Source organism: Bombina bombina, chromosome 8 (genome assembly GCF_027579735.1).
Source record: "Bombina bombina isolate aBomBom1 chromosome 8, aBomBom1.pri, whole genome shotgun sequence".
In the NCBI taxonomy this organism is placed as follows: Eukaryota; Metazoa; Chordata; class Amphibia; order Anura; family Bombinatoridae; genus Bombina; species Bombina bombina.
Window position 1 is genome coordinate 256,862,995 of NC_069506.1, and position 22,770 is coordinate 256,885,764.

The following is a 22,770-nucleotide window of genomic DNA, read 5'->3' on the forward strand; positions in this document are numbered from 1 at the left end:
CCGTAGAGGCTTGATAAATCGAGCCCTAAGATGTGCTGAGCAGTGAAAAAAACTTGTCATTAAAGCAAAAAATTCCCTACCAGCATGTTTTGCAGGCACGCATTTACACCGCCACTTTAATAAAAAATCCTAATTTAGTCCTCCCTCGTTGAGATTTGCAACCTCAATCTGCACATGGTTGTAATTATGTAATCACATGCTTTTCATATATGCAGATTAATTTCTGGAGCACTATATGACAGAAGTTTTGTGAGAATGTTATCCATTTGCAAGAGCATTAGATAGCAGCACTATTTCCTGTCATGTAGTGCTCCAGATGCCTAAGTATTTCTTCAATACATATCATGGGAATGAAGCAAATCTGGTAATACACGAAATTGGAAACTTTTAAAATCATATGTTCTGCTTGAATCACAAAAGAAAATGTTTGGGTTTGATATCCATTTAACCACTTTTATTGAAAGAAATAATACTCTGCAATACTAGCCGTCCTACATTTTATCAGTAAAAACTAATTAGTATATCTTGTACCTAATACAATTTTTTGTAGCGCACAGAAAATTCTGAGAAAAAGTAATAAACCAATATGTAACTTTTATGATAACGCTTTTAATTTCACACACTCCTTCCACACCTATTTGTCACTCCCTTCATAATATGTGACACCAGACAACTCGAAAATGGCGGCTGTTACCTATCTGCGCCAATAGCACAACCAATAGGGAAGCGCAATATAACTAAATAGCCAACAGAAAATTTCGGTCGAAACACCCAATAGGAATACGTGGTTATACATGTTTCAGCTACTTATAGCTTTTACGCATGCGTAATCTTCGTACATTATGCTCGATCAGTTTTTCAAGCCATGAAATTTATTGGCTGTCATTGAGACGTCACGTCAAGACGTGACCACGCCCCCTTGGAATACTCTGTGTCCTTCCCGCTTGTGCCCTTAGTTGGACTGACGTAGCAGCATTTCCGGTTCCTTCTTCTAGCTGCCTGTGACATTGAGGTAGATTTGCGGACAGTGAGCTGTTGGTGAGTGTCGTGGTGCTTCAATGAGGGTGAACGTATTGGACGGGGAAAGCAATAATACTGGTCAAGTAACCGCTAGAGTTAGACCATCGTTTACAGTGGGATTGAAACAAAACTGATTAAGTGGTGAGCCGGAGGACCCAGACTCTGCCTGCTGCCCTAGGCTTAGTGTTTGTAGTTTTTAGGTTACTGTGCAACCTGAATACTGGTTCTGTAGATCTTACTAGAAAACTAATAACAATAGATTAACTTTAGTCATCTATCCTCTTGGATTTACATGTGCTTGAAATTACTGAGGTCTACACCTTACAATGCTTAAATAAAGGGTCTTGGTAGGAAAAATAAACTTTTTTTTTTTTTTTTTTTTAAATCCAATATACTTCTACCAATAATATACTTTTTTTTTTTTTTTTTCTCTTGGTATCCTTCTGTAAAAAACCTATCTCCTTTATGATATACTGAGGTAGGCTCAAGAGTATCACGCACCCTACTTCAGCAGTGTTTAAAATAATATACATGTAATGCACATGATATTTGCATTCCTTGAGCCTATCTCTGTATGCTCTTACAACTATGTCTCAACACATTGGGGCTTACCAAATCCCCAGTACATGAGTTCTATGGGTCCTTAAAGTACAGAATGGTCCCTCCAAATAAGACATAGTGGGTGGAGTTTGTCTTAATATTGTGGTAAAAATGATGTTTATTTTTAAAACATTAAGACTTGACTGATATGTTATTTTATAGTAGCACATCAGAGATGTCTTGTAATTCCAAGGTGTTTACTGTACCTTTGAGAAACAGACTGGTAGTACTATTTTAGTTAAAAATACATTGAGACATTCTAGTATGTATTCAGTAAAGACATTACAATATATGAGGGGGTTAAGGAAAAAACAAACCTTAAAGTCAATTTGTAGTTTAGTCTTTTCAACAGAAATTTAGACCACTGGTTTTTGAACCTGACCTCAGGCCTCCCCAATAGGCCACATTTTGAGGATATCTGAACTGGAGCGCAGGTGAAATAATCAGCTGATTATTAAACAGATATTTTACCTGCTCTCACCCAATGTAATCCTGAAAACCTGGCCTTTTGAGGAGGCTTGAGGACAGCTTTGAAAACCAGTGGTCTAGCAGGACAGAGTCACCGTGATCTATTGAGGTCACGCCCCTTCATCAGGTCAAACTAAAGTGGTTTTCTTTTTTTGTTGTTGTTAAATACTACATTTGTATGTATGTTTTATTTATATATATATATATATATATATATATATATATATATATATATATATATATATATATATATATATATATATATAAATATATATATATAAATATAAATCTCTATCTATAAATCTCTATCTATAAATCTCTATCTATAAATCTCTATCTATAAATCTCTCTATCTATAAATCTCTCTTCTCCATACATACATCCCTCAGTTTACGCCGGGGTTAGGTTCCAAAAGGAATGGTTGTAAATTGAAACCCAGTTTATAATGTAAGTCAATGGGAAGTGAGGGAGAGAGGTTCCAGGCCCCTCTCAAAATTGACATAAGTATCACCTAATACATTATTTTTAAAGCTTTGAAATGAAGACTTTAAATGCTAAACAGCATTATAAACCTAATCAAATAATCACAGAATATATAATTCAACTAAGTTAAATAAACAAACATTTGCTGAACAGCATTATAAACCTAATAAAATAATCACACAACACAGACTTCACTTGCATTTTTCTGCAAACAGTTCTTTCTATGCATTCCAATCTGGACTGATTTATAGACGGGAAGATCTTGTTCCTTTGAAATCTGTTCAATAGCTCAGGTCTGGTTAAACGGTGTAAATTGAACCGTTGTAAAACGAGGGCCACCTGTGTGTGTGTGTATATGTATATGTATATATATATATATATATATATATATATATATATATATATATATATATATATATATATATATATATATATATATATATATATATATACATACACTATCTGCTTTCATTATTGGATTGTCTTTTTTTCTATATATTCCTCTAAAAAGCAAACTGACAGATTCTTGATTATACATTTAAAGATCAGTACTTCCTGTGTAATTGTGCCCAAACGATCTGACTTTTCTATATAAACATTTGACTAGTGTTCCTGAAATTCGTGACATATTAGAGTTTAAGGCTTGGCTTAACAAAACCATAAGCCAGGGAGCCACTGACTGCTAGACTTATATCCATGGCTCCTATGATTTTTTTTTATTCTCTATCTGTATACAGATACTGTACCACTGTCTGACTCCTAATTTTTAAACAATTTTGTGGCACATTGCTTTAAGGATTAGGTGTCAAGGCTGTTAAAACAAGAACATATATTAATGTTCAAAGATAAACATCAGGAGTACAGACTTTTTGTACAAAGACCACAGAATATTCTTTACACCTGCAGGGTCTTCATACAAATTTTTAGAAATTATTAACTTTGATACAAACTTTGTATGATTCTTAACAAGCTCAGTGTTGTTAACTCTACATATATACATACAGACTTAGAAACACACCTTGGGTCGATCCACACATAGGACACGCAAATGAAGGGGCTGAGAATCAAACTCATGTAAATTGACATTGGGGTGGATACCACAATGAAGTTCTGAGGGTTGTTGTACAATACAGCTAAAAGTGTCTGTATATGTAATGTTTGTTTCTTCTTAGTGTGCATAGCTGTTCTTGGGACAGAGCTTACATTCAACATATTCAATTTCATTGAGCAGAATTTTTTTTTTATGCCTAACCTATTTTTGAAAATGTAACTTCCGGCTTTTAAGGCTCAAATTTTTTTTATAAACTAAACTCAAACTTCTTAATTATATTTTCTACCATTTTTCAATACTGCAGTATTTAAACATCTTGAATGTTTTTTTCTGTGTCTGAAAAATATGAATTTAAAAGCTATAATAATTGAAACCATTGTGTACTCCCTGCTAATGCTGATAGATATTTAAAGGGACACTGTACCCAAAAATTTTCTTTCGTGATTCAGATAGAGCATGCAATTTTAAGCAACTTACTAATTTACTCCTATTATCAAATGTTCTTTATTCTCTTGGTATCTTTATTTGAAATACAAGAATGTAAGTTTAGATGCCGGCCCATTTTTTGTGAACAACCTAGGTTGTCCTTGCTGATTGGTGGATAAATTCATCCACCAATCAAAAACTGCTGTCCGGAGTGCTGAACCAAGAAAAAAGCTTAGCTGCCTTCTTTTTCATATAAAGATAGCAAGAGAACGAAGAAAAATTGATAATAGGAGTAAATTAGAAAGTTGCTTAAAATTGCATGCTCTAACTGAATCACGAAAGAATTTTTTTGGGTACAGTGTCCCTTTAATGCCAATAATTGACTGATATACTTCCACCTGTACTCATGCTTAACTATTCTTTCAAATAGAAGATAGGAACAAGTACAGTATCCCTTTTAAGGCTAACCTTGATAAAGCAAACTGAAATGAGCTTTATATCATAGGCTGCACTTTAACTGGTATTTTTTCCCCCTCCTATTATTACTTGCTACAGCCAACATGTCGGACGATATTAAAACAAAGATCCAGAACTTCAAAACTGCACCTTTTGATGCACGCTTTCCCAATCAGAACCAGACTAGACACTGTTTTCAGAACTATACAGGTAAGATAACATCTTAGTTTGTCTTCCATGATGACATTGGCAACATTAATGTCCATCTGCAATTAAGCGATTACTTAAAGGGATTGTACACTTTTCATATGTAGTACACAGTATATACTTTGTTTAGCTGAGCGATGACTAATCCGGCTTCATCCAATCTTTGCGTGACCCAGGGAACAGCGCAATGTTTAATATCTCTAAATGGTAAATAGTTTACAAAGGAAGCGTCCTTAAAACATTTAATGACTTAAAGTGATGGTAAATTTGAGAGTATAAGAATGTTGCAATAAAAAAATATTAGTTTGCAAGTAAAATCACAATTTTTTTTTTTGTAAAATGTATGTATGTCCTGTTCCGCTGGGCTGTAATGTATAGCGCAGCCACATCCACACTCTGCATAGGCATTAAAAGGGCTGGACTTCAAGATTGTCATATGACACACATGTTGATTGGATGTTTACTGGAATTGTCATTAAATAGAGTTCATCCAAGTGGGCCGGCATAACTTTGCAATAGAAGCATTACTCTATGCACTAATTTAACCTTTTCACAGATAAATTTAAAAACAAAAAGGTACACACTTATTTAATCTTTGCCATAAAAATAAGACTTTTGATTAGTTAAGATTTACCATCACTTTAAAGTGCCTCTGTTTTTATGCATGATTTTATGTACTCATGATTCAGACAGGACCTTTTCAGGGTGCACGCCACCTGGCTGATTTTACTGACCACCCGGCTAAAATTGTAGCCAATATTAAAGGGACAGTATACACTCCTTTTCATATAACTGCATGTAATACACTACTATAAAGAATAAGATGCACAGATACTGATATAAAAATCCAGTATAAAACTGTTTAAAAACTTACTTAGAAGCTGTCAGTTTGGCTCTGTTGAAAAGGCAGCTGGAAAGCCCTCTGCAAGTGGCAAATAAGACACTCCCCCTCCCCCTTCTTTTGCATATGAAAAGACCCTTTACACAAACAGGAGCAAGCTGGAGAAGGTAGCTGACGGTATTCACATAAAACTTAGGGGCTTGGTTAGGAGCAATGTTATTTAAAAATAAGCAAAACTATACATTTATTTAAAAAAAAAACAAAAAAAACCTTTATGGGCTATATAAATAGATCATCTACAAAACATTTATGCAAAGAAAAAATGAGTGTATAATGTCCCTTTAAGCTAAAATTAGCCAGTATTAAAAATGTTCAATTTTTATTGTACGCATTATTAAAGGTATACTGAATCCAAATTTTTTCTTTCATGATTCAGAGAGCATTCAATTTCATAGGGACACTGAACCCACATTTTTTCTTTCATGATTCAGATAGAGCATGCAACTTTCTAATTTACTCCTAGTAAATTTCTTCATTCTTTTGGTATCTTTATTTGAAAAGCAAGAATGTAAGTTTAGAAGCTGGACCATTTTTGGTGAACAACCTGGGTTGTTGCTGATTGGTGAATAAATGCACCCACCAATAAATAAGTGCTGTCCAGTGTACTAAACCAAAAATTGACTGGCTCTTTAGCTTAGATGCCTTTTTTTTTTTTCTTTCAAATAAAGATAGCAAGATAACGAAGAGAAAATGAGTAAATTATAAAGTTGCTTAAAATTGCATGCTCTATCTGAAGCATGAAAGAAAAAAATTGTGCTTAGTGTCCCTTTAAAGTGAAAGTAAATCCTAGTGTTTTACAAACGCTAGGATTTACTATTGAAACAAATAAAGGGGACTTTCATTCATGAAATATAAGATCATCATGTAGAAAGCTCCTTTTATTTGTTTCAATCGATCACCGTTCTAAGCTGCTCCAGCAGCCCACAGCTAAAAAAATTTTTTGCGAAGAGGTGACGTTTTCACCTCTTAGCCAATAGCCGTGTGGTAAATCCGCTTGGCGCCCATGGGAGCCGAAAATTAACGGATGGCTATTGGCTAAGAGGTGAGAGCGTCACCTCTTAGCAAAACATTTTTTTAGCTGTGGGCTGCTGTAGCAGCTAAGAACGGCGATCGATTGAAACAAAGGAGCTTTCTACATGAAGTATCTTATATTTCATAAATAAAAGTCCCCTTTATTTGTTTCAATAGTAAATCCTAGCGTTTGTAAAACACTAGGATTTACTTTCACTTTAAGAAACTTTCTAATTTACTCCTATTATCATTTTTTTCTTCGTTCTCTTGCTATCTTTATTTTAAAAAGAAGGCATCTAAGCTAAGGAGCCAGCCAATTTTTGGTTGAGCGCCCCTGGACAGCACTTGTTTATTGGTGGGTGAATTTATCAACCAATAAGCAAGAACAACCCAGTTTGTTCACCAAAAATGGGCCAGCTTCTAAACTTACATTTTTCAAATACATACCAAGAGAATGAAGAAAAATTGATAATAGGAGTAAATTAGGAAGTTGCTTAAAACTGCATGCTCTATCTGCACTATGAAAGAAAAAATGGGTTCCGTATCCCTTTTAAGTACATTTGTTAAATCATGTAGTTTGGGCTTTGGCTAGCTGAAAATATTACACAGCCCCCAACTGGCTACTTCATAATGCCACCTGGCTGGCAAACTTTTTTTTTTTTTTTGTGTGTGTGTGGATAACACTGCAGAGCATACAGTTTTAAACAATTTTCTAAGTTCTGTTATCTGATTTGCCTTACTTCCTTGGTATCCTTTTGTTGAAGGAGCAGAATTGCACTACTAGGAGGTAGGTCAACACATCTCTTGCCAATGACAAAAGGCGCATAGTTGCAGCCACCAATCAACAACTAGTTCCTGTAGTGCATTGCTGCTTCTGAGCTTACCTATATACGCCGTTCAACAAAGGATATTAAGAGACTTAAAGGGACACTGAACCCACATTTCTTCTGTTATGTGTGATCAGTCCACGGGTCATCATTACTTCTGGGATATAACTCCTCCCCAACAGGAAATGCAAGAGGATTCACCCAGCAGAGCTGCATATAGCTCCTCCCCTCTACGTCAGTCCCAGTCATTCTCTTGCACCCAACGACTAGATAGGATGTGTGAGAGGACTATGGTGATTATACTTAGTTTTTATGACTTCAATCAAAAGTTTGTTATTTTACAATAGCACCGGAGCGTGTTATTACTTCTCTGGCAGAGTTTGAGGAAGAATCTGCCAGAGTTTTTTACTATGATTTTAACCGGAGTAGTTAAGATCATATTGCTGTTCTCGGCCATCTGAGGGAGGTAAAGGCTTCAGATCAGGGGACAGCGGGCAGATGAATCTGCATTGAGGTATGTAGCAGTTTTTATTTTCTGAATGGAATTGATGAGAAAATCCTGCCATACCGTTAAAATGACATGTATGTATACACTTCAGTATTCTGGGGATGGTATTTCACCGGAACTACTCTGCTAAAGGTCACTAATACTTTTAATAACTATTTATCATGTTAAACGTTTTTGCTGGAATGTAGAATCGTTTACATTGCTGAGGTACTGTGTGAATAGATATTTGGGCATTATTTTCCACTTGGCAGTTTTTTTGCTTGTAATTGTGACAGTTTCGTTTCTCTTCACTGCTGTGTGGGAGAGGGAGAGGCCGTTTTTGGCGCTCTTTACTACGCATCAAAAAATTCCAGTCAGCCACTTTTATTTTTCCTGCATGATCCGGTTCATCTCTGACAGATCTCAGGGGTCTTCAAACTTCTTTGAAGGGAGGTAACTTCTCTCAGCAGAGCTGTGAGACTTCTTATAGTGACTGTGCATAAAAACGTTGCTTTGTACTTTTTATGTCAAATTTAATTATTGTTATTTTACTAATGGGAACAAACCTTTGCTAAGAGTTGTGTTGTTTTAAAGTTTGATGCTATAACTGCCTTTCAGTTCATTATTTCAACTGTTATTTAATCGTTTAGTACCTCTTTGAGGCACAGTATTTTTTTGCTAAAAAAGATTATAACCAAGTTGTAAGTTTTTTTGCTAGTGTGTTAAACATGTCTGACTCAGAGGAAGATATCTGTGTCATTTGTTCCAATGCCAAGGTGGAGCCCAATAGAAATTTATGTACTAACTGTATTGATGCTACTTTAAATAAAAGTCAATCTGTACAATGTGAACAAATTTCACCAAACAGCGAGGGGAGAGTTATGCCGACTAACTCGCCTCACGCGGCAGTACCTGCATCTCCCGCCCGGGAGGTGCGTGATATTATGGCGCCTAGTACATCTGGGCGGCCATTACAGATAACATTACAAGATATGGCTACTGTTATGACTGAAGTTTTGTCTAAATTACCAGAACTAAGAGGCAAGCGTGATCACTCTGGGGTGAGAACAGAGTGCGCTGACAATGCTAGGGCCATGTCTGATACTGCGTCACAGCTCGCAGAGCATGAGGACGGAGAGCTTCATTCTGTGGGTGACGGTTCTGATCCAAACAAATTGGACTCAGATATTTCAAATTTTAAATTTAAATTGGAGAACCTCCGTGTATTACTAGGGGAGGTCTTAGCAGCTCTTAACGATTGTAACACCGTTGCAATACCAGAGAAACTGTGTAGGTTGGATAAATACTTTGCGGTACCGGCGAGTACTGACGTTTTTCCTATACCTAAGAGACTAACTGAAATTGTTACTAAGGAGTGGGATAGACCCGGTGTGCCGTTCTCACCCCCTCCAATATTTAGAAAGATGTTCCCAATAGACGCCACCACTAGGGACTTATGGCAGACGGTCCCCAAGGTGGAGGGAGCAGTTTCTACTTTAGCTAAGCGTACCACTATCCCGGTGGAGGATAGCTGTGCTTTTTCAGATCCAATGGATAAAAAGTTAGAGGGTTACCTTAAGAAAATGTTTGTTCAACAAGGTTTTATATTACAACCCCTTGCATGTATCGCGCCGATTACGGCTGCGGCAGCATTTTGGATTGAGTCGCTGGAAGAGAACCTTAGTTCATCTACGCTAGACGACATTACGGACAGGCTTAGAGTCCTTAAACTAGCTAACTCTTTCATTTCGGAGGCCGTAGTACATTTAACTAAACTTACGGCTAAGAACTCAGGATTCGCCATACAGGCACGTAGGGCTCTGTGGCTAAAATCCTGGTCAGCTGATGTGACTTCTAAGTCCAAATTACTTAATATACCTTTCAAGGGGCAGTCTTTATTTGGGCCCGGTTTGAAAGAAATTATCGCTGACATTACAGGTGGTAAGGGCCACGCCCTACCTCAAGACAAAGCCAAAGCTAAGGCTAGACAGTCTAATTTTCGTCCCTTTCGGAATTTCAAAACAGGAGCAGCATCAACCTCCACTGCACCAAAACAGGAAGGAGCTGTTGCTCGTTACAGGCAAGGCTGGAAGCCTAACCAGTCCTGGAACAAGAGCAAGCAGGCCAGGAAACCTGCTGCTGCCCCAAAGACAGCATGAACCGAGAGCCCCCGATCCGGGACCGGATCTAGTGGGGGGCAGACTCTCTCTCTTTGCCCAGGCCTGGGCAAGAGATGTTCAGGATCCCTGGGCTCTAGAGATCATATCTCAGGGATACCTTCTAGACTTCAAACTATCTCCCCCAAGAGGGAGATTTCATCTGTCAAGGCTGTCAACAAACCAGATAAAGAAAGAAGCGTTTCTACGCTGCGTACAAGATCTGTTATTAATGGGAGTGATCCATCCGGTTCCGCGGTCGGAACAAGGACAAGGGTTCTACTCAAACCTGTTTGTGGTTCCCAAAAAAGAGGGAACTTTCAGGCCAATCTTAGATTTAAAGATTCTAAACAAATTCCTAAGAGTTCCATCGTTCAAAATGGAAACTATTCGGACAATCTTACCCATGATCCAAGAGGGTCAGTACATGACCACAGTGGATTTAAAGGATGCTTACCTTCACATACCGATCCACAAAGATCATCACCGGTACCTAAGGTTTGCCTTCTTAGACAGGCACTACCAGTTTGTAGCTCTTCCATTCGGACTGGCTACGGCTCCAAGAATCTTCACAAAGGTTCTGGGTGCCCTTCTAGCGGTACTAAGACCGCGAGGGATTTCGGTAGCTCCGTACCTAGACGACATTCTAATACAAGCTTCAAGCTTTCAAACTGCCAAGTCTCATACAGAGTTAGTTCTGGCATTTCTAAGGTCGCATGGATGGAAAGTGAACGAAAAGAAGAGTTCTCTTTTTCCTCTCACAAGAGTTCCATTCTTGGGGACTCTTATAGATTCTGTAGAAATGAAGATTTACCTGACAGAAGACAGGTTAACAAAGCTTCAAAATGCATGCCGCGTCCTTCATTCCATTCAACACCCGTCAGTAGCTCAATGCATGGAGGTGATCGGCTTAATGGTAGCGGCAATGGACATAGTACCTTTTGCACGCCTACACCTCAGACCGCTGCAATTATGCATGCTAAGTCAGTGGAATGGGGATTACTCAGATTTGTCCCCTACTCTGAATCTGAATCAAGAGACCAGAAATTCTCTTCTATGGTGGCTTTATCGGCCACACCTGTCCAGGGGGATGCCATTCAGCAGGCCAGACTGGACAATTGTAACAACAGACGCCAGCCTACTAGGTTGGGGCGCTGTCTGGAATTCTCTGAAGGCTCAGGGACTATGGAATCAGGAGGAGAGTCTCCTTCCAATAAACATTCTGGAATTGAGAGCAGTTCTCAATGCCCTTCTGGCTTGGCCCCAGTTAACAACTCGGGGGTTCATCAGGTTTCAGTCGGACAACATCACGACTGTAGCTTACATCAACCATCAGGGAGGGACGAGAAGCTCCCTAGCAATGATGGAAGTATCAAAGATAATTCGCTGGGCAGAGTCTCACTCTTGCCACCTGTCAGCAATCCACATCCCGGGAGTGGAGAACTGGGAGGCGGATTTCTTGAGTCGCCAGACTTTTCATCCGGGGGAGTGGGAACTTCATCCGGAGGTCTTTGCCCAAATACTTCGACGTTGGGGCAAACCAGAGATAGATCTCATGGCGTCTCGCCAGAACGCCAAACTTCCTCGCTACGGGTCCAGATCCAGGGATCCGGGAGCAGTTCTGATAGACGCTTTGACAGCACCTTGGAACTTCAGGATGGCTTATGTGTTTCCACCCTTCCCGCTGCTTCCTCGATTGATTGCCAAAATCAAACAGGAGAGAGCATCAGTAATTCTAATAGCACCTGCATGGCCACGCAGGACTTGGTATGCAGATCTGGTGGACATGTCATCCTGTCCGCCTTGGTCTCTACCTCTAAGACAGGACCTTCTGATACAGGGTCCATTCAAACATCAAAATCTAATTTCTCTGAAGCTGACTGCTTGGAAATTGAACGCTTGATTTTATCAAAACGTGGTTTTTCTGAGTCGGTTATTGATACCCTGATTCAGGCTAGGAAGCCTGTTACCAGAAGGATTTACCATAAAATATGGCGGAAATACCTATACTGGTGCGAATCCAAAGGTTACTCCTGGAGTAAGGTTAGGATCGCTAGGATATTGTCTTTTCTACAAGAAGGTTTAGAAAAGGGTTTATCAGCTAGTTCATTAAAGGGACAGATTTCAGCTCTGTCCATCTTGTTACACAGACGTCTGTCAGAAAATCCAGACGTCCAGTCCTTTTGTCAGGCTTTAGCTAGGATCAAGCCTGTATTTAAAGCTGTTGCTCCACCATGGAGTTTAAACTTAGTTCTTAACGTTTTACAGGGTGTTCCGTTTGAACCCCTTCATTCCATTGATATAAAAATGTTATCTTGGAAAGTCCTGTTTTTAATGGCTATTTCCTCGGCTCGAAGAGTCTCTGAGTTATCAGCCTTACATTGTGATTCCCCTTATCTGATTTTTCACTCAGACAAGGTAGTTCTGCGTACTAAACCTGGGTTCTTACCTAAGGTAGTCACTAACAGGAACATCAATCAAGAGATTGTTGTACCATCCTTGTGTCCAAATCCTTCTTCAAAGAAGGAACGTCTTCTACACAATCTGGATGTAGTTCGTGCCCTCAAGTTCTACTTGCAGGCAACTAAAGATTTTCGCCAAACTTCTTCCTTGTTTGTCGTTTACTCTGGACAGAGGAGAGGTCAAAAAGCTTCTGCTACCTCTCTCTCTTTTTGGCTTCGTAGCATAATACGTTTAGCCTATGAGACTGCTGGACAGCAGCCTCCTGAAAGAATTACAGCTCACTCCACTAGAGCTGTGGCTTCCACTTGGGCCTTTAAGAATGAGGCCTCTGTTGAACAGATTTGCAAGGCTGCAACTTGGTCTTCGCTTCATACTTTTTCCAAATTTTACAAATTTGACACTTTTGCTTCTTCGGAGGCTATTTTTGGGAGAAAGGTTCTTCAGGCAGTGGTTCCTTCTATATAATGAGCCTGCCTATCCCTCCCGTCATCCGTGTACTTTTGCTTTGGTATTGGTATCCCAGAAGTAATGATGACCCGTGGACTGATCACACATAACAGAAGAAAACATAATTTATGCTTACCTGATAAATTCCTTTCTTCTGTTGTGTGATCAGTCCACGGCCCGCCCTGTTTTAAGGCAGGTAAATATCTTAAATTATACTTCAGTCACCACTTCACCCTTGGTTACTCCTTTCTCGTTGATTCTTGGTCGAATGACTGGGACTGACGTAGAGGGGAGGAGCTATATGCAGCTCTGCTGGGTGAATCCTCTTGCATTTCCTGTTGGGGAGGAGTTATATCCCAGAAGTAATGATGACCCGTGGACTGATCACACAACAGAAGAAAGGAATTTATCAGGTAAGCATAAATTATGTTTTTTTCTTTCATGATTCAGATAGGGCATGATATTTTAAGCAACTTTCTAATTTACACCTATTATCAAATTTTCTTCATTCTCTTGGTATCTTTATTTGAAATGCAAGAATGTAAGTTTAGATGCCGGCCCATTTTTGGTGAACAACCTGGGTTGTTCTTTCTGATTGGTGTATAAATTCATCCACCAATAAAAATAAAGTGCTGTCCAGAGCCCTGAAACAAAAAAGCTTAGATGCATTCTTTTTCAAATAAAGATAGCAAGAGAATGAAGAAAAATTGATAATAGGAGTAAATTAGAAAGTTGCTTAAAATTGCATGCTCTATCTGAATCACAAAAGAAAAAATTTGGGTTCAGTGTCCTTTTAAGCAAATTAGGTAATAGAAGTAAATAGGAAAGTTGTTTAAAGTGACATGGTCTATCTGGATCATTAAAGAACAGTACATTGTAAATTTGTTTTTCCCTTAATGCATTTCCAATGACTTGTTATACCAGCTGCATAGTATAAAATTATGAGAGAATGCATTTTCAGGCTTGTGTAAATAAATTGGCTGGTTTTATGTTTTTTACAACGTTCAGTATAGGTAGGGAGACTACAAGCGAAACCAGCTATTTGTAAACCGTACAGCAGGTAAATAGGATCATTGGGAATGATTTAAATGGGGGGGGGATTTGGGTAAACTGTCCCTTTAAAATAAAATTTGTCACTTTTTTAATTAGGAGTTGTAATCGGATATAATTGTGACTTTTACTGTGTGTTTTGTCCAAATTTAATTATTAAATGTGTGTCAATATAATACAAATATTTTCAGTCATTTTGCTTGATCTTTAAAAACTGCATTTGTTAGTGCCACTGCTCTGTAGGCTTGGGTAGCTATAAAAGGGTAGCAAAGTCCATTTAAAACGTAATATAGGACAAAAGCCTTATTAGCCACTACAGTTGCTTTCTTTTGTAATAGTTAAAGGAATCTTGTATAGCTAATGAATTTTAATAGTTTCTGATTTAATTACATCTATTTTGATCTGTTAAAGTGTTTCCAATGTATATTCAGTGTAACTGGTATAGGGGGGGGAATAAAGGCTTTTTATTCTTTGCAGTATACTGATTTGTTGTGGGATTACTATACAATGGTCCTTGTTTTAACTTTGATATATTTTTGTTTAGATTATTTCCGCTGCCAGAAGTCTCTGACAAGTAAAGGAAAAGATCCTGAGCCCTGCGAGTGGTACCGTCGTGTGTATAAATCTATGTGCCCCATCTCATGGGTATGTCTTATTGGATATGGTACAAAATATACAGAAAGCAGGTTGCCGTCACATTTTTAGCAATTTCCCTATTCTAGAAGTAACCCAATATATGAAATGGCACTAATTAATTTTGTGAGCTAAGCGTGCCTAAATGTATATTGATCAAATAAAGGGATATTTAACACCAATGTAACATTTTGAACCTAGGTTTCACTGCAACTATGTAAAGGGGTTGCCCCACGTGCAAACTTATCAGTACTGAAATGCAGTGAAAGCTAGAACTCAACATGGCGGCTCCTATGACTATAGAGAGGCAACTATCTGTTCCATGCTTCTAAAATATATTTAGCTCTTAAAGGGCCACTGTAAGAAAATATTTTCTATGCCTGTTACTAACTACCCCAAATACGCTTTTTATCAATAGCATTTCATTAACATATCTCTACCGTATATCAGAAATCTTGTCTGCAAATTTAATTTTTTTCCAAACCCACTCCGTGGGTATCCTTTGCTCTGTACCAATCCGTTTACAATACCTAGGTTTCAAAATGGCGCTTTAAAAACAAAGTTATTGGTTTAAGTATTTTGAACACTCAGTGCTGAAAATAGTGGGCAGGATAACGTGACATCATCGGCGAATAAAAGATATAACTTTTAGAACGTTATGCAACTTCGTTTTGGAGAAAATATAGGTCAGTAGGTTTTAATTAATGTTTATTAACTTTAATATGTTAGTTGTTTAGCTTAAAAATTATAACAGAAAGTAATCCTTTAATGTCCTTTTTTTTTTTTTTTTTTTTTTTAAAGGACTTTAACTATTGTCTGCCTATAATTATGTGTTTAACACCCAAAAGAGAATAAACAGTCGGCTCCAGAGCAGCAATGCACTACTGTGAGCAAGCTGACATCTGGTGAGTCAATGACAAGGCATATATGTATTGCCTCCAATCACCAGCTAGCTCCCAGTAGTGCATCACTTTTCCTGGCCCTAACTAGGTATGTTTTTCAGCAAAGGTTACAAATAGAAAGTATATTTGATGATAGGGGTAAACTGAAGTCTCTTTAATTGAATATATCTGAACCATGACAATTTTAAATTTGACTTGCATGTCCCTTTAATAATCTAAAATAATCCAAAAAGAGTTAATTACTGTGGCTTCCTTATTTTATTTTTTTGTCTTTAAGGCTGCATTTAGGTAATTTGGTAAAGCCTTATTTAACCCCCTTCCTGCCGTTAGAATGTTTCATGTGTCAGGATGGCATGGAAAGTCCTAGCATCATAGGCACTCCCCCCGACATGATCCCATCATTAAAATCAAGAGATCACATGAACGATCGTGTATTTAAATTTGTTCCGATGTAGACACATTAGCTCTGTCAGGAAAGGGTTAAGATGACTCTACTCAGTTTCTGTTACTTAAAGGGACACTGAACCCAAATTTTTTTTATTTCCTGATTAAACAACTTTCTAATTTACTCCTATTAATTTTTCTTCGTTAATTTGGTATCTTTTTTTTTTGAAAAATAAGGCATCTAAGCTTTTTTGGTTCAGTAACCTGGACAGCACTTTTTTATTGGTTGGTGCATAAATTCATCCATCAGCAAGAATAACCCGGGTTATTCACTAAAAATGGGCCGGCACCTAAACTTACATTCTTGCATTTCAAATAAAGATACCAAGAGAATGAAGAACATTTGATAATAGGATTAAATTAGAAAGTTGCTTAAAATTCTAAATCGCGAAAGAAAAAATTTGGGTTCAGTGTCCCTTTAAAAGAGTTGATAGTTTTTTTTTTTTTTTTTCTTTAATTATGTGAAGTAAATTAAAATGAATACCCCTGTACTAGTGTGTGTATATATGTATGTGTATATATGTATATATATTTATATATATATGTATATTTTTTTTAATGCTCATTTGTTTGCTTCCTATGTCATTGTGCACTGGTAGGAAAAGCATTGTCAGAAACACAAATAAGTCAGCATTTTTAAATGGTGATTTATATTTAAACAGATTTTAATAAATTTCATTTAGTTGTAGATATTAACTCTAGCGCTTAGACTTGAGGACAAATTGCAAACCTTTCTATTGCACACATGAAAGAAATGATCATGTTTTGCGTGGTAAAGAAAATTACGTTTAATAGAAAATGATAAACCCAACGTTTTTTTTTTCTTTCATGATTCATATAGATTATAGAGCATACAATTTTCCATTTTACTTCTATTATCAAACTTAAAATTTGCTTCATTCTCTTGGTATCCTTGGATGATGGAGCTGGCTGAGGACATCTGGTGAGCTAAAGACTAGAGGCATATATGCAGCCACCAATCAGCAGCTAGCTCCCAGTAGTGCTAGGTATGATCTTTAACAAAGGATACAAAGAGTACAAAGCAACTTTGTTAATAGAAGTACATTGGGAAATTGTATGCTTTATCTGAATGATGAAAGTTTAATTTTGACCTTACTGTCCATTAAATTGATATGCTTAGACTATGAAGCCGTATGTGTTTTATGCAGTGCTGATCTGTGCAGTATCTTTTTCAGTATGGGGAAATTTTTTTTTTTTGTAATTTTCACGAAAGGTTAATTTTTAAAGCTTTTTATTTTGAAGCTAACAGTGCATCTAGTCCTTAAAGGGACAGTATACACTCATTTTCATATAACTGCATGTAATAGACACTACTATAAAGAATAATATGCACAGATACTGATATAAAAATCCAGTATAAAACTGTTTAAAAACTTACTTAGAAGCTGTCAGTTTGGCTCTGTTGAAAAGGTAGCTGGAAAGCCCACTGCAAGTGACAAATAAGACACTCCCCCCCCCTCCCCCTTCTTTTGCATATGAAAAGACCCTTTACACAAACAGGAGCAAGCTGGAGTAGGTAGTCGAGCGTATTCACATAAAACTTTGGGGCTTGGTTAGGAGTCTGAAAATCAGAGCAATGTTATTTAAAAATAAGCAAAACTATACATTGATTTAAAAAAAAACTTTATGGGCTATATAAATAGATTATCTACAAAACATTTATGCAAAGAAAAAATGAGTGTATAATGTCCCTTTAAAGGGACATGTCACTAAAAAAAAATTCTAAGCATAGTAATGAGGTTATTCCTTGTGCTTTAACTGCGTTTCGTTGCTTATTTGTTTGTACATGTGCAGTAACACTTTAGATACCTGCAGTGTAATCTAGGTTCTAAAATGGCTGCACCCCTGTAATTATAGGAAAATGCATTAAATATGTTTAATGTCCCTGATTGCTTACTGGCTTAAACAAATTTCAAACTGCCTTTATTGTTGGAGAGTGACTATTTAAGATCATCTTGTTTACAAAACTAATACATTTTGAAAATTTTCCCTTTTTGAAATGCAGAAAATAAAAATGACTTGTCCTTTTTTAAGTTTATGCTGAAATTGTGTTTTTTTTTTAAATTTTATTTAAATAGGTGGAAAAATGGGATGAGCAGAGGGACGCAGGTACATTCCCATGCAAAATCTGAGTGGCACATACCCATCTGAATTGTACTCATCTGGTAGTCAGAAGAATCCTTGATGCTTGAATGGTGTTGATGCAGGATATCGTCCATTTTAAACTATTTGCATCTGTTCGCTCAATGGAGAGCTTCTAGTAAATTTTGATTTATATGTCAATAAAATGTCTTCAAAATAGACCCTATACCTTGCCTTTTCAATGTACTCCATTTTTAAGGATATGTTGTAACATGTTCTCTTTAATATGCACCCTTGTGTGAATTGAGCACGACATTGTACTCATGCTGAGCCTAAAGTGATTCCATTGCAGGAAAAACTAAATGTGCAGCCTTGCTTAAGAGAATAAAGATTGTGAGATCATTTGTGAACATAGAACTAAAACTGATAGTTATTTTATTTTTTTAGAACTATCTTTTATATGCATTTTGATGTTGAATAGTTTTTTAAACTAATCGAAAACTGATCCACATGTCATCTCGCTTCAAATATCCCCCATATACAAAAATAGCTTTGTCGCAGTGTGTTAGAAAGGAACACCCCTAAGGAAGCCATGACTGCCCTCCTAAGCACCTTGTCTCCGCATCCGCTCTCCTTCCTTAGCCTATTCCCAGCTGTTCTAGTAACCAGCAGCGTATTCTGCATAAAAAAAAAGCTAGGTGTGCACCTTGTCGCCAGAATTGCCCAGGCAAGTGATATCAATTGGGCATGAGCAAAAATCTGCATTAGAGATAAATGCTTATTATGGTCGCTGGCAGTGCCATTAGTTTATTTTTGGCACCAAATTTATTGGTGTAAAAGTGTAACACATCTCAATTTGCACTTATTTTTTTTACGCTTTGCCTAATATCAATGAACTTTTAGAAAATCATTAGGCAAACAGTAGGGGATAATTTTTTTTAGCTGAAGTATCAGAATTCTCAATCAACATGGCATCTAGGATTTGTCTAACCCTTTATTTGGCCAATACGTTTTTTGCTAAGAGTTCACAGGTGCAAGGGATTTTTTGGTTGCTTCTATTTCTTTGCCTGTACCCTAAAACAGTGTTTCTCAACTGCGGTCCTCAAGTACCCTCAAACAGTCCTGGTTTTCATTATAGCTGAACTAGAGCACAGGTGAAATAATCGGCTGATGGATGAGAGCAGGTTGGCTACTGATCAGCTGATTACTTTACCTGTGCACTGGTTTACCTATAATGAAAACCAGGCCTGTTGAGGGTACTTGAGGACCGCGGTTGAAAAAACACTGCCCTAGACCACTTTGTTTTCAAACCTGTCTTCAGCCTGGCCTGTTAAGGAGGCCTGAGGACATGTTTGAAAAGCAGTGCTCTAGTGCCAGCCCTTGGTAGATAATAATAAATCGGTTTTCTACGCCAGAAAGAATAACTCTGGAGGGGTGGAACAAATTCACACTTCCAAAGAAAAGGGTTAAAGAATAAAGTAAGCTGATGATCTAAACTGGGTACCATAAAAAACATATCCAGGTTCCCCAGCCTGAATATTTTTTTTTAATTAAATAGATTGTTATAGTTATCTTCCTGGATGAGAGGAACACCACTTGATTTACTTTGTATTTCTAAATCACCACACACTGTGCCCAAATAAAGACTGGTGTCTTAGGTACTATATACAAAACAACTAATCAAAGCCTTGCTCAAGTTTAGTTTGGGAATTACTTAGCCTGACTTTGGGCAAATTCTGTGGATTTAAGCATCTTTTCCCCCTGAACCATGAATAATGGAAGCTCTCTCTCCCAGCATGCGTTTTCTCCGTAGTTACAAGGGCATAGCTTGTATACTTTATATATTATGGTGACTTACAAGGGTATAGTTTTGTATGTAGCCTCATGTAGTATAACTTACAAAGACATAGCCTGCATATGCTCATTGAGTATGATAGCCTGCAAGGATGTAGCTTGTATAAGCTCATGTAATGTGATAGCTTGTATATGCCATATAGAAGATGCGTTTATCAACTCAAGTCCTTAAGTGTCCCTAACGGGACAGTTTTTTTTTTTTTTTTTTTTATTGGGATTACAAATTTTACAGCATAACATACAATACAGATTAACAGAAAGTACAAAAAAAAAAAAAGAATCATGTGTATTGTAAATGAACCTGCCAATTTTTACATTTCTCAAAGAGTAACTAGATTCAGAAATATAAAGACTGATAACATTTAGAGAAGGGAAGAGGAAGGGGTAGGAAAAACAAGACTTTCCACACTGATCCCATCCGTGTTATAGTATAGAACCTAGACATGCCCATGCAAAATCTGTTTAGAGAGAGTAGTAAATACAAAAAGATAATCGGCGCTAGAGCTGAGAGTGAAGCCCCTGCTCCCAGAGGAAGAGAATGTCGGTGATTGTCTCGTTTTCCAATATAGTAGTATAATATTTCAAGAGCTAAAATATGTTCTACCTCGGACACCCACTGTGTATGTGTAGAAATCATTTGGGTCTTCCAGAGTCTTGGAATTAGCCTTTTTGCACAAGCCAACATTAGTTGAAGTAGCTTTGTACGATAGGCACAGTGAAGTGGTGGAATAAGGTTAAGTTGAATGAGACAAGGGTTGAGGGTTATATGTGAAACTAGGATTCTGTTGATACTTTGCTCTAGTTGTGTCCAGAAGTCAGTAATAAGTGGACAAGTCCACCATATGTGGGTCATTCCCTATGCCTCCACACCACCTCCAGCAAGTGAATGAGGCGGTCGGGTAAATGTCAGACGATATGGTGTCAAGTACCAGCGGGATAATATTTTATAGTTCATGTCAGATATAAGCAGTGAAGTTGAAGTCGAGTTAGACGCCCTGAAGCAATGCTTCCAATCGTCGTCGCTATATTGTCTAGTATTTCTGTTCCATTTCAGCAAATATGCAGGTCGCTGAGCCACGAAAGACCCTTTGAGCATTTTATACATTGAGAGATGTGCTCTCTTGATTTCAGGATTTGTGCATATCTGCTCAAACCCCGTTAATGGTCTCAGAACAAAGTTTGTGTGTGCTATTGTGGAGTGCATGTCTTATCTGTAGATATGAATACCAGTTGTCAAAGGGGGAGCCCAGGTCATTTAGTGGAACTCTATCTTTAATTGCTCCGGAGTCTAACAGTAAGTAAATGGGCAGGTTTTGCAAGTGTTCTGTGACATATGTATGAGTAAAGGAGGTATGTTGTAGGAAGATCCCATTATTCAGTAGCAGAGTTAGGGGGAGACTGAGGTGGAGATTCCCTTGACATGTGCAACCACATTGTCCCACACATAAAGGGTGGAACAAAAGAGGGTGGTCGACAGTGTCAAAGGCTGCGGACAGATCAAGGAGGATAAGCAGAGAGAAGTGGCCTTTTGATTTAGCTGTAAGTAGGTCGTTGGTGACCTTAACAATAGCTGTCTCTGTGGAGTGATAGGGACGAAATCCAGATTGCAGCAGGTCAAGAAGGGAGTTTAACGTATGGAAATGGGATAGGCGTGCATATACTAGTTTTTCGAGAAGCTTTGAAGCAAGAGGGAGGAGGGAAATAGGGCGGTAGTTGGATGGGGAGGTAGGATCAAAGGAAGGTTTTTTGAGGATAGGTGTGACCAGTGCATGTTTCATCGATGAGGGAAATGTACCAGTGCTGAGGGAGAGGTTGAAAATGTGTGTTAGTATAGGGGTAAGGGTAGCAGAGAGAGAGGTTAGCAGCTGTGAGGGGATAGGGTCAAGGGGACAGGTAGTGAGGTGAGAGCGCAGTATAAGTGCCGAAACTTCTTCCTAAGTAACAGGGGAGAATGAACTAAGTTTCAGGTTATGAGGGTTGTGGTTGAGTGAGAGTATTTGAGGGGGGGAGAGAATGGAATTATGTTGAGAGCTGATTTCATGTCTGATGGAGTCAATTTTGTTAATGAAGTGACTGGCAAAGTCTTGAGCTGACAGAGAAGTTGTATTAGGAAGTGGGGGAGGGCGGAGGAGAGTATTGAAAGTGGAGAACAGACGTTTTGGGTTTGAAGAAAGATTAGAGATAAGAGTAGAGAAGTATTGCTTGTGGAGATTAAGGGCAGAGTAGTAGGAGTTCAAGATGAATTTGTAATGAAGAAAATCAGCTGAACTCTGATTTTCTCCAATGCCGTTCAGCAGTACGGGAACATCTGCGTAGGTACCGTGTCAGAGGAGTATGCCAGGGCTGGGGATGAGTGTGTGATTTCTGAGCAGTGGTAAGAGGGGCGAGATTGTCAAGGACGGATATAAGGGTGGAATTGTAGTGGCAGATAGATTGTTCAGGGCAGGAAAAGGAGTAGAAGGATGAGAGGAGCGGTTTAAGGGAATTAGCAAGTTGTTGCTGATCTAAAGACCTAATGCTTCTGTGAAGTTTGGTGTGAGGAGTAGAAGGTGGGAGAGTTGTAGGAAAGGATATGTTGCAGGTAAGGAGATGGTGGTCAGAAAGAGGAAAAGGGGAGTTTGAGAAGTTTTGAGAGAGTGCATCGATAGCTAAAGATCAGGTCAAGAGAGTGACCGTCTTTGTGAGTGGGAGAATCAGTCCATTGTGACAGACCGAAAGAGGAAGTGAGTTGCAGAAGTTGTTTAGCAGATGAGGCAGTGGGATTGTTAAGGGGGATGTTGA

At 38.0% G+C, this 22,770-nt stretch overlaps 1 protein-coding gene across 2 annotated transcripts; it reads left to right on the forward strand.

The window, feature by feature from the left end:
- The first annotated feature begins 898 nt into the window (after nucleotides 1–898).
- Nucleotides 899–18,361, forward strand: LOC128639106 (cytochrome c oxidase subunit 6B1). 2 transcript variants are annotated; one of them, XM_053691261.1, is made up of 4 exons: nucleotides 899–1,038; nucleotides 4,604–4,714; nucleotides 14,598–14,698; nucleotides 18,132–18,361. In XM_053691261.1, the coding sequence occupies exons 2-4, from the start codon at nucleotides 4,609–4,611 to the stop codon at nucleotides 18,183–18,185; spliced, it is 261 nt and encodes an 86-aa protein (XP_053547236.1). In that variant the 5' UTR covers nucleotides 899–1,038; nucleotides 4,604–4,608; the 3' UTR covers nucleotides 18,186–18,361. The 2 variants fall into 2 exon arrangements, with proteins under 2 accessions (XP_053547236.1, XP_053547237.1); XM_053691262.1 differs by having other exon boundaries at nucleotides 1,022–1,161.
- Nucleotides 18,362–22,770: the final 4,409 nt, after the last annotated feature.

Bases quoted from the DNA above. Each gene is read 5' to 3' on its own strand.
- LOC128639106 (XM_053691261.1), top strand. From the start codon at position 4,609: ATGTCGGACGATATTAAAACAAAGATCCAGAACTTCAAAACTGCACCT. The intron at 4,715-14,597 runs GTAAGATAACAT...ATTTTTGTTTAG, and splicing joins CTGTTTTCAGAACTATACAG to ATTATTTCCGCTGCCAGAAG. The intron at 14,699-18,131 runs GTATGTCTTATT...TTATTTAAATAG, and splicing joins CTATGTGCCCCATCTCATGG to GTGGAAAAATGGGATGAGCA.